General features: G+C 35.6%; 1 protein-coding gene and 1 pseudogene across 2 annotated transcripts in view; one reads left to right on the forward strand and one right to left on the reverse strand.

Moving 5' to 3' along the window:
* PIK3C2G (phosphatidylinositol-4-phosphate 3-kinase catalytic subunit type 2 gamma) overlaps positions 1-12,816 on the reverse strand; it is a 354,996-nt gene that overhangs the window by 217,793 nt on the left and 124,387 nt on the right. For both annotated transcript variants that reach the window (XM_004755743.3, XM_004755744.3), the window contains exon 15: positions 6,661-6,791. In XM_004755743.3, the coding sequence (XP_004755800.1) occupies positions 6,661-6,791 (131 nt within the window). The remainder of the gene's footprint in view (positions 1-6,660; positions 6,792-12,816) is intronic.
* On the forward strand, positions 9,528-10,202 carry LOC123389951 (annotated as a pseudogene).

Raw genomic sequence — 12,816 nt, forward strand, 5'->3', positions numbered from 1 at the left:
ACTCACTGTGTTTTAAAATTATCCATATTGTTGAGTATATCAGTAGTCCATACATTTTAACCAATGAGTAATATTCCTTTGTATGAATACACCCCAGTTTGGGGATATTATGAATAAAACTGCTATAAACATTTGTATGCAGGTATTTGTAAGGATGTATTTCTTTCATTTCTCCTAGAAAGTTCCTGGGAGGGGAATGACTGGGTTTTATGTCAGGTATTTGTCTACTTTTTGAAGACACTGTCAAAATATTTTTTGAAGTGGTTGTAAAATTTTACACTATTAAGCACAGAGTATGACAGTGCCAGTTGTACCACATTGTTGCTAACACTTGGTTTTGCCCATTTTAAGATATTATCCATTTAATAGGTACATAGTGGCATCTATATGACTAATTTCAGAGAATTAGAATTACCATCTTAACAAGAGAGAGTATTCTAACATAACCTTCCACTTAGTGAGGTTTTCTTTAATTCTCTTAACAAAGTTTTGTAATTTTAATGTAGAGGTTTTGATATTGTTAATTGAATTTTATTTTTTAATTTTTTATTATTAACATGTAATATATTATTTGCTTCAGGGGTACAGGTCTGTGATTCATCAGTCTTATACAATACACAGCACTCAACATTGCACATATCCTCCCCAATTTATTTATTTGAGAGAGAGATTGAGAGAGAGAGAGAGAGTAGGGTGAGGGGCAGAGGAAGAGGGAGACAAGCAAATTCCCTGCTGAGTGGGGAGCCCAACATGGGACTTGACCTCATGACCCTGAAATCATGACCTGAGCTGAAATCAAGAGTGGACACTTAACTGAGTCGCCCAGGTGCCCCTGTATGTTGAGTTTTAAAACAGAATTTATTTTGTTTTTCACTGAAATACACTGCATTTTGCACTTTGATCCCAAATGCTATGATCTTACATAATTATATCATCTGAAAATAGAGGAAGTTTTGTTTCCTTCTTACCCAGTTCAACACATTTAATTTCTTTTTCTTACTATATTACACTAGCTAGAACTTCCAAAACCACATTGAGGAGAAATATTTAGATAGATAGCTTTGCTTTCCAGTTGCAGGGGGAAAACATTCATTCTTGTACCATTTAATATGATGCTAACTCTAGATTTTTCCACAGATCTAGATTTAACTCGGGATTTTAAGGTTGAGAAAGCTCCATTCTATTCCTAGTTTTATGTTTTTATTAGGAATGAGTGTTAAATTTTGGCACTTGTTTTTTTTTTTTTTTCACCAAATCTATCAAGATGATATGATTTTTCTTTTATGTCTTTTTCCATTTTTAAAGTTTTCATCTAGCTGAGTCCTTATATTTATTTATTTATTTTTAAAAGATTTTATTTATTTATTTGACAGACAGAGATCATAAGTAGGCAGAGAGGCAGGTGGGGGGAAGGGGGAAAGGAGGCACCCCACTGAGAAGGGAGCCAGACAAGGGGCTCCATCCCAGGACCCTGAGCTCATGACCTGAGCCAAAGGCTGAGGCTTAACCCACTGAGCCACCCAGGCACCCTGAATCCTCATATTTAAAATATAGGCTTGTAAATAGCATAAAGTAACATACTGCTTTTGAGGTAGGTGACAATTTCTGACTTTTAATTAGAGTTTTTCCTTCCATTTATATTTAACATAATATGAATATAATTTTTTTTCTTCAGATATAATTGGTTTAACTCAACCATATTGTTATTAGTTTGTCATCACTGTTTTCAAACCATTTCTTTGTCCTTTTTCTCTTTTTATCATGTCATCTTTTCAATTATTTTCTTGTATTTCATTTTTGTCTTCTTCTTGGCCTGTAAATGTGCACTTAAAATTTGGGTGGTATAGTTCTCTAGAGATCGCAGTATTATCTTTTAGCATATCATAGCCAACAATGAACTAATATTATACTGCCTTCCATTTCTCATTCTTATTATAGTGGTTATGCATTTTATTTTCATATATTACAAGCCCCCTAGTACATTGTAATTATTTTTGCCTTATACAGTTAATTGCTTTTTAAGAAATTGTTAAATGTGTAAATAAAAGTCATTTTATTTCCCTATTTTTCCTTTGCAGTGCCTTTTTTCATTTATTCTTATATACTGAGCTTTCTTCTACTTATCCTTTTCTTTCAGCTAGTAAGACACAGAGAGAGAGAGAGAGCACAAGCAAAGGAAGCTGCGGAGAGAGAGCGAGCTGCAGGCTCCCCGTTGAGCAGGGAGCCCAATGTCAGGCTTAATCCCAGGACCCTGGGATCAGACCTGACTGAAAGCAGATGCTTAGCCAACTGAGCCACACAGATTTTAAGATTTCTTACAGTACATGGGGCATCTGGGTGGCTCAGTGGGTTAACTGTATGCCTTCAGCTCAGGTCATGATCCAGGATAGAGCCTGCGTGATACTTGCTGCTGAGCAGGGAGCAGGGAGCAGGGAATCTGCTTCTCCTTCTGCCCCTCTCCCTGTTCATGCTTTTTCTCCCTCACTCTCTCTGTCTCTCTCTCGAATAAATAAATTAAATATTTAAAAAATCTTTTTCTTACAGTATAGATAAGCTGATCATAAACAAATTCAGCTGTGTTTAATTGAAAATATTTTCATTCCGTCTTCATTTTTGAAATATAATTTTACTGGTTATAGAATTTTAAGTTGACAGATTTTCTTTTTCCCTTTCTAGATGTAAGATAATATTCTATTGTCTTTTGGCTTCCATTATTTCTGATGAGAAATCTACAGTTAATATAATAGTTGTTCCTCTGTAGGAATTTATTTTCTCTGGTGCTTTAAGAATTTTTACCTTTATTTTTTATTTTTAGAAATTTAACTATAATATGGATATGTGGGTATGTCTGAATGTTTGTTTGGGAGTTGCTAAGTTTCTTATATCTGTGGGTTGAAGTTAAAACAAATTTGTAAAATTTTGACTATTTTCACTTAATTAATTAAATAATTAATTATTTTTTTTGCCTAGATCTTTCTCTCCACTCCTGTGTGTCCAATACAATATCGTCAGTATTGTCTGACAGGTTACAAGGATCTATCAGTATTTTTTTCTGTACTTCAACATGGCTAATCTTCTATAGCCCTTTCTTCAAGCTCCTTATTGTTTCTTTATAATGCAATCTATTAAGCTTTTCAGTGATTTTTAGAAAATTTAGATATTGTATGTGTGTGTTTTTTTAAAAGACTTTATTTATTTGACAGAGAATAGAGAAAGAGCACAGCTAAGCAGAGTGGCAGGCAGAGGGAGAGGGAGAAGCGGGCTCTCCACTGAGTAGGGAGCCTATTGCAGGGCCCAATTCCAGGACCCCAGGAATGACCTGAGCTGAAGGCAGAGGCCTAATCAAATGAGCCACTCAGGTGCCCCAGATGCTGCGTTTTTCAGCTTTTAAGTTTCCGATTTTATTTACTGAACCTTTGTTTGTTCACTCATATATACCTTTTTTTTTTTAACCCACTGAGCCACCCAGGCGCCCAATACCTTTTTTTTTCTTTTTTTAAAACATCTATAGATGTCTTTATAATAGTTGTATTCAAACCATTAGCTGCCAGTTTAAAAATATTTGGATTTGTCTTTGTTAACTGTTTCCTCCTATCCCAGGCTATGGTTATATATTCCTGAGTCTTTCTATTTCTAACAATGATTGATTGTATGTTAAATATTTAAAATGTTACATTGTCTGAATTTTGCCATCTTCTGGGTGTTAAATATTTCTTTCTTTTCTTTTCTTTTTTTTTTTTTTTAAGTAGGCAGTTTAAGCACTAGCAGATCAGGTTTAGCCTTTTGAAACTTGTTTTTGTATATTAGGTTGGGCCTAGCATAGTCTTTAATCTTGGGCTAGAAAACACTTACTCTTAATATGCATCTTGCTGGTTTCTTTGTTGAATGCTTGGGGTGTTCTGGGAGCATTTTTTATTCTTATTGGTCAATATTTCTATGTCTTCCAGCATTGTGCAACCACATCTTCCTGTGGTAGCTCTTTTGGAGGCTTACAAAATCTCTAGCTGCTCATGAGTAGTTAAGTACTCAGTTATGTATTTCTGTAGCGCCTTTCCTTCTCTACTATTATGCTCTAGAAATTCCAGCTGCTTTAGCATCATTAAACTCTGATCTCTGCCCACTTTTTTTTTTTTTTAATCTCAGCAAGACCACTTCTTTGAATATACCTCCCAGAGCCATGATGTAGAAAGTGCCTTCAGGCTGAAAACCCTTTATTCATGAGCTCACCTCAAGCCCTGGTCAATTTCTGAAAGCATTTGTTTCAAATGTATTTTTCTTGTCTCATATTCTTTTAAGCCAGGAGAATTAGTATTAGTCTAGTAATAGGTGCCTTTCATAGCTAGAAGTGGAAACATAAATTTTTTTCAAAACAAATGTTTTTCAATCTTTCCTTCTGGAATCTTCCTCATATTAGAAACACTCTTAGCTGTCATCAAGTATATTTTTTAAATATTTGCAAATATTATTGGTACATTTTCACTGAAATTCATTTAGTCTGAATTTCCTGACTCTGCTTACATTAGATAAATTTGTAAGAAGAAATAATTATCACTATTTAAGTGACAAAATATGGTATTTTGAAACAAGTTAATCTGATTTTTTTTTGAAGTTAATCTGATTCTAACACAAATTTTATCACACTGAATGCTGTTCTCCATCAATTTCACAATCCAGAGTGAAATTCTACTGCACTGAGCTTAATAATTATATTTGAGTAAGTGAAACAGAGGAAAATATTGCTTATTTTATGTACGCATTATTCATTTAAATAGAAACTGAAGTATAAAAACAAGTTGGGATTCACTGAAGTAAACTTAAACTCCTAATTAAAGGAAGTTACTGTCATTATTTGTTGCTTTTGATCTTTTTTGTTCGAATACACTTAAAATTTCAAAGCATGGCACCTTTTTCATATTTTAAAAGAAACCATTACAAATATGTTAGTTTGATATGTGACACACTTGTTATATGTAATGTTTTCTATTTTTGAGTAAGTAGTAGAAAAGATATTTCACCTAGCTGACATCAGTCTAGTATAATAATGGATTATCAAGATGTATCATGAAGACTACAAGAATAGTCCATCATTTACATCCCTTAAGGCAACTTTTTATATCAGATATTATGTTAAGAAACTTTATTCATTACATTTATTTTACATGTATTATTTATCAGCACAGTGTACAGTACTGGAAATAGAGTGAAAACAAGATAGAGGGGTTCCTTGCTCTCCCAATTCTTACAAATTTACGAGTAAGACAAGAAAAAACACATTAGCAGACAGAATGATAAGAGTGTGTAAAGTATAATAATAAAAGGTAATAAGACAGAGAGTAAAGAGAACTTCATTAGATAGGGTAGTCAGATAATATTTCTCTAAAAAGATCACAATTCAGTGAAGACCTGACCTACAGGATGAGAGATTCAGTCATGTGAAGAACTGAAGGAGTATTTCAGGTAGAGGGAACACCAAATGGAAGGACTTGAGATGGGAGAGGGACCAGCACATTTGAACTATATAAAGGAGACTGATGTCACTTATTGAAGTGAATGAGGAAAAGAATACTACAAGGTGAAATTAGAGATAAGGGCAGTAATAAGATTACCCAAAACAGAACTCTTGATCACACTCAATGCCTCAGTCTGAAATGGCCCAAACTTATTACTTCTCCAGAGAATTACTTGTAACATCTGCCTATTCAATAATTTCAAAACTTTGGATTCTCCATTAACCTAACTTGGTTTTTTGCTTTCTCAGTTGGACTATCCCCTAGTTACTATTAATCATCAAATCATGTCTCCTCAATTTCCAGAATAGGGCTCCCAAATCCAGACATTTCTACTAATGTCCAGTGCCATTACCCTAGTGTTAGCCACCATGACATCTTGCTTAAAAAATTACATCAACCTTCTTGCTATATTGCTTCCATTCTTACTTTCTCTCTAATCCATTCTTCAACTTGCGGTCCAAGGGCCCACTCAAAGAGATTATTTAGATCACATGACTCTCTTGTTCAATGTATTTATACAATTTCTTATTCTTGGAATAAAAGGCATTATCATGTTTTATATCTTTTCACAGTACACACAGAAAAGTTACTTTCTTAGTTTAATGCTTTTGCCTGCTATTAATGAGCACAATCACCTATGGATTAGATATTACCAAGTAGAAAGTACCAATATCGCTAGTTCTCTTATGGCTCTTCCTGGGATTTTATTTTATTCTTCAGAGAATTACTGTTTGACAAACTTTAAGTACTCCTCAGTCACTAACTTAGTGCTATTAAAAATTATTTACATCTATTCTTTTTAAATCTGCCAAGAAAATTAAATTTTGCTTTTTTCTACTTACTAAAACAACTTTTTACTCTGTTGAAGTATAGTTGAGCAATGGTTTGTCACTGTTAAATGTCGATTATAGCTAATCAGTCTCTGCTTTATGTACTGAACAGAATGATTTCCAATCTTTTTATTTGTCCTTTGACTAAAGTCAAACCTCCATTGTTAAAAGCAATGGAAAAACAAATCTTTAAAAAACACAAAAAATTACTAAGTTAGTTGTTAAACATCAATTGAACATCCAAAAGATGCAACTTCCAGTATAATTGGTGGTGTAAAAAACAGTAGGCAAAATTTACTCAAAAGACCTGGGTCACTTACAGTAAAGGAGACTGTTTCTGTGAAAGTCTGGCAATGTGTTTTAAACACTCTTTTGGTGGTTCTTCAAGATCATTTCTATTCTCTTCAGAATCAAGTTTCATATACTCCCACTCAGTAGCTGGAAAATCAATCTGAAATAAAGAAATGATATGTCATGTATTGAATGCCTCAAAATGCATCATTAACTTAATATTCTCTATCTAAGGTTTGTAGAAGCTAAGGGAAAATCCCTATGTTTTCTGTGCTCTTTTTTACTTAAAAATAATTTTTAAAAGAATCATTAGGGTTGGGGCACCTGGGTGGCTCACTCAGTTAAGCATCCAACTCTTGATTTTGGCTAATGGATGTAGGATGAAGTCCCATATCAGGCTTGTGCTCAGCACAGAGTCTGCTTAAGATTCTCTCTCTTCTTCTCCCTTTTGCCCCTCCCCCTACTTGTGTGCCTTCCATCTCTCTCTAACATAAATAAGTAAAATCGTTTAAAAAAAAAAAGAATCATTAGGGTTTGGACTTGGTATTTAAATATATATAGTGTTCGGCATATCTTCAATTATTTACATAAATGGTATAAATTTGTAATCTGTAATGTTGTCTGAGGAAAAATGAAAAAATAGCAATATATGAAATTTCATAAATTTAAAAGTTATATTTTTGTTTAATGCTGAAATTATATCCTTTTTATAGTTCAGTACTAAAATGTCATTACATTATTAAATGATAAAAATTATGGATGGTACTTATACTTTTCTCATGTAAATACCTGAGAAAATAAAGAGTTACTCTATGTTGGTTTATACTTCAGGAAATCTACAGGGCTGTGAACAACTTTGAAGACATGAATTTCTGGTGAAGATTTATTTAAATGTCTAACCAAATACAACATTCTTTTTTCTTGCTCTGTAGTTCAGATTTATAGACAGGGCTAGAATTCAGGCCTTTTTTTTTTTTTGGCAGAATGTGTTTTCCATTAAACCATGTGTCAGTGATGATCTGATTCTAGTAAATAAAAAAAAGTTAACAAAATATACAATTTCAAACTATGTAAATGAGCTAGTTACTTTAGTGCCCCATATGTGTGTTTAAGTTATGATACATTTTTTTCATATTAAAATACCTAAAATTATTTTTCTCTGCTGAACTATGTTAGTTTGGGATCTCAGAGAAAATTGAGAAACATTATAAGGTACACTGTGTGATTTAAAGCTTGAAATACAGTTGACTCTGTTTGGGTTATTTGCTAGAAAAAGTTTTAGCAATTTTATAATCTCCAAAATTTGTTGTCACATTTGTTTTTGGTATAATTTTTGTTATACTGTACCACTTAATACTCCAATATGATAAAAGAACTGAATCATAGAAAAGCAATGTTATAATAAATTTTCCCTTTTAACAGAAAGCTTAATTTTTGTCCCCTAGAGAGAAGTAACTCCAGTATTGGCAGGTTATGTTATTCTTCGTGTGCCCAAATACTTTAAACGCAAGAAACAAAAATACTAGAAATATTATTTGATGAACTAGTTCAATTTTATGTTGGTTTTAAGAGAAGAGCAGGGTACACGAGGAAACTAAAGCTATTGGATGAGAAAATAGAAGTATTCTTGTGCACAAATATATAATACATTCTTTGATATATTTCACTTATGAATTTTTAATTTCTGATATACAAATGAGGCCCTATACTGACTGCATTATGTCATATGTTATGAGCCTAAAATTACTGATTCCTGATCCAGTGATAGAAAATACTGGAATTTCTCCCAAATGCCTTTTGTTCTAATTTTTTATGGAAGTGAAGTTCCCAGAAAGTATATGTTATTGTATTTGCTCTAGAATTTTTCTTGTGTATCATGCATTATGGAAGATATAAAGAGTATCCATCGCTTTCAAAGAACTTAAAGTCTAATTAAGGAGAAAAATGTATATATTAACAAATATATATAAAATATATATAAAGTATGGTACAATTCATATACATAGCACCCCAAAGCTCTGCTTCAAGTCAGTAATGGCAAAAATGTGACTCTGGTTTTCTCCTTCTGTCATTGTGACTAACCAAGCCTGCTTTGGTCCCAAAAGTATTTTTAATGGAGTGCTTTGAGAGATCTTCTCAAATGTCTCCATTGCATGTCATAACACCTGTTTATTACTTTCCTGCCTCAAGCATTGAGGATAGACTCCTGATTTCAAAAACAACAACAACAAAAGATTATGAGGCTCTTTTCTTTGAGATGCAAGAAAACATTCAGACCTGATTATCCAACCCTCTTATTCATACCTCCTTATACATCTGAATATTGAATTCTTATGTTCCATTTATGCCTCCTACTTCACTTCCTCTCATCCTTCTCCATTCACACTTGACCACCACGGTTCCTACTGTGACTTCATGACTTGTAATTCTTTGAGAAAGCGGCTGTGAATGTCCCCAGTGTCCATGACCCACAACCATGCCTAGAGGTCCATGGGCCCAGCATGGGCCCCCATAATTCTGTCAGCTTGCCAAAGAACAACCCCCTGGACTGTAGATGAATTTTGTATATTATAAGGCACATGAATGTTAGACCATAAGTACTATGGTAGTTCAAGGGAAGGAAGGATACTTACCAATTGGATGGGAATTTTAGTGAGTCTTAAGGAAGAAACTGTAAAAGAGGGAACTGCCGTAAGGCAGTTCAGGAATAATGGAAAAAAAAAAACAAAAACAAAAAACAACCACCCCTAAACCAAAAAACATCTGCTATATTAGGATGCAAAATGTCCTGCGTTCCAAGACTTGGTATCAGTAAGACTGTTGTCTCCCCCTAACATTGTTGATAATGGATACTAAGCATCTAATATAGTGTTAGGTATTAGTTAGGTATTAGTGGATGGTCGTGCGGAACTGCTCCAGCTTCCTGATCAAGAGGAACAAGCAGGGGCGCCTGGGTGGCTCAGTGGGTTAAGCCGCTGCCTTCGGCTCAGGTCATGATCTCAGGGTCCTGGGATCAAGCCCCGCATTGGGCTCTCTGCTCAGCGGGTAGCCTGCTTCCTCCTCTCTCTCTCTGCCTGCCTCTCTGCCTACTTGTGATCTCTGTCTGTCAAATAAATAAATAAAATCTTTAAAAAAAAAAAAAAAAAAAGAGGAACAAGCAGACCTACAGCACTGAGCCCAACAACCTGAAAGCCCGCAACTCGTTCCGCTACAACGGGCTGATTCACCGCAAGACCGTGGGCGTGGAGCCGGCGGCCGATGGCAAGGGTGTGGTGGTGGTCATGAAGCGCAGATCCGGCCAGCTGGAAACCTGCCACCTCCTATGTGCGGATCACCATCAACAAGAACGCCAGGGCCACTCTCAGCAGTGTCCGGCACATGATCCGCGAGAACAAGTACCGCCCAGATCTGCGCATGGCTGCCATTCGCAGAGCCCGTGCCATCCTGTGTAGCCAGAAGCCTGTGATGGTGAAGAGGAAGCGGGCCCGCCCCACCAAGAGCTCCGGAGCCCCTGCCCCACCTCCAGAGCAATAAAGCAGTCAGCCTCCTCAAAAAAAAAAAAAAAAAAAAATACTTTGGGTGAGTAAGAACTGGTTTAAGAGGAAGGCCACTTATATAAAAGGAAGAGCCAAACACTCTAGAATCTGGATTCTAATAATTGCAATAAAGTGCTAAGTTTAGAAATATCTGTAGGCTAGGTTATTATAGTGATCAGATGTATGGACACATAGTATTGATTTTATAAATACTGTATTTCAGGTACTATGCTAGAAAGTTAGGGATAAAACACCCAATTCCTTCAGTAATAAAGAAGTCAATGGGTAAAAAGTCAGTGAGAAAGAAGTATAAAGTGATGCATGTGTTGATAAAAATCTTATTGGTTATTGTGTGAATGCAGAGGAAGGTCACTTACCGCTGCTTGGGTTGGAAAGAAAGGAGAGCATATGGAAGAGATTCCTAGAGGAGAGCCTATGGATCCTAAAAGTGAATATTAATTACATGAACAAAATCACAAAGGAGGGGTAGGTAGTAGATGGTGAAAGGAAGAGGGAGGGCATACTGCAAGCAGGAAACAGTATTTGTAAATGCACATAAGGTAAAACCAGGACAGTGCATGTCAGAAACTACAACATTTTCAAAGTTACTGGAGCTTGAAGTGTCAGACAAGGAGTGGCAAGAGAAACAATGGGAGAGGAGTCATGCTGTAGAGCGTGACCTTAATTCTCTAGGTAGTGCTGAGTTACTGAAGAATGTAAATAGAGGAGTTGGCAGGTTTAAATTTAAGTTTTAGAATGATCAAACTTATGGATTTTGGATTATAGAATGACAAAACTAAAAGTTAAAAAAAACCCAGCTAAACTACTGGGATCTATGAGGGAATTTCTGAACTAGGGCAGGTGTGGCAAATTGAAAGGATACACTTGAGGAACATATGGGAGATAATTGGCAGGATAGAGTACAGACCGAACATGCCTAGGGATAAAGAGGGATGAGGCAAATGAAATAAGTGGGTGTATGTAGGGGCATGAACAGAAATAAATAATTCAGGGGGTGAGAGCAATTTGGAAAGAAAGGTGAGCTCAGTTTGGGATATATTTTCTTTGAAGTTGTCTGTACAATATCCAGGTGGGAGTTTCATGTGGCTATATTTGTCTGAAGTGTGAAGTGTGAAAGAATCTGAACTAGATGGGGTGCCTGGGTGGTTCAGTGGGTTAAAGTCTCTGCCTTTGGCTCAGGTCATGATCCCAGGGTCCTGGGATAGAGCCCCACATCAGGCCCTCTGCTCAGCAGGGGCCTGCTTTCTCCTCTCTCTCTGCCTGCCTCTCTGCCTACTTGTGATCTCTATCTGTCAAATAAATAAATAAAATCTTGAAAAAAAAAATAATCTGAACTAGAGATAGATTAGGAAGTAAACCTGGATATATATTGTGAATAAAACCTTAGAAATGAATGAGATCTAGCAATTCTAGTGCTAGATATATACATGATATAGATATAGATATAGATGATATAGATATAGATGATATAGATATCTCCTAGATAAATGAAAACATATGTCCACACACAAACCTGTACACAAATGTTCACAGCAAACCATTCTCAATAACCAAAAAGTGGAAACAATCTCAATGCATATGAACTAATGAATGGATAAAGTATAGTATATCCATGTAATGTAATATTATTCAACAATAGAAAAGGAATGAATACTGATATATGCTGTAATGCAGATGAACTTTGAAACATTAACCTAAGTGAAAGAAGCCAGTCACAAAAGACCAAGTATTATATGATTTGATCTATATGAAATATGCACAATAGGTGAATCTATAGAGACAGAAAGTAGATTAGCAGTTTCTTAAAGTTGGGGAAAATGGGAGAGTAGGAGGTGATAGCTAAAAGATATAGGATTTCTATTTAAAGTGATAAAAATGCTCTAAAATTGATGTTGGTGGTAATTGTATTTATCTTTGAAAAAACAAAAAAGAAAAAATCCCAAAGCAATTAACTGCACACTTTAAACGGGAAGGTTATAGGGTATGTGAATTCTATCTCAACAAAGTTTTTTAACGAAATTCTCCCAGGGACAGTACATACACTGAGAATAGCAATGGGCAGCAGATGGAACCTTTGAGAACTGTCAACAGGAAGGACTAGCAGAAGGGGAGACTGGGAAGGAAACAGAGAAAGGAGAGGAGAAAAGTGTTCTCTAATGGGAAAGAGAGTGCCAAAAGTTGCAGAGAGCTAGTATGAAGAGAACTAAAACCACCACTGGATAGAGCAACTAAGAATAACAAATAAGCCAGGATATAGTGAATTTAGACAAGAATGAGGAGGTGGGGAAGTAGAGGAATATAGAACAGAACAAGAGCAACATTGACTAAAACTCTGCTCTTAGTTCTTAAATTGTGATAGAGCCATGCGACTAGATTATACACAGAGAGAGGTAAGAAGTTGAGGGAGATCCAGGTTAGTGAAATCATGCAATAATCTGTCTCTATTTCTTTCTTTTTCTAAGATTTTATTTGACAGAGAGCGAGAGAGAGAGGGCACACAGGAAGGAGGAATGACAGGTAGAGGGAGAGAGAGAAGTAGGCTCCCCACTGAGCAATGAACCCAGTGCCGGGCTGGATATGGGGCTTGGTCCCAGGACTCTGGGATCCTGACCTGACCTGAAGGCAAAC

Source organism: Mustela putorius, unplaced genomic scaffold (genome assembly GCF_011764305.1).
Source record: "Mustela putorius furo isolate JIRA1106 unplaced genomic scaffold, ASM1176430v1.1 tig00537227_pilon_pilon_pilon, whole genome shotgun sequence".
Lineage (NCBI taxonomy): Eukaryota > Metazoa > Chordata > Mammalia > Carnivora > Mustelidae > Mustela > Mustela putorius.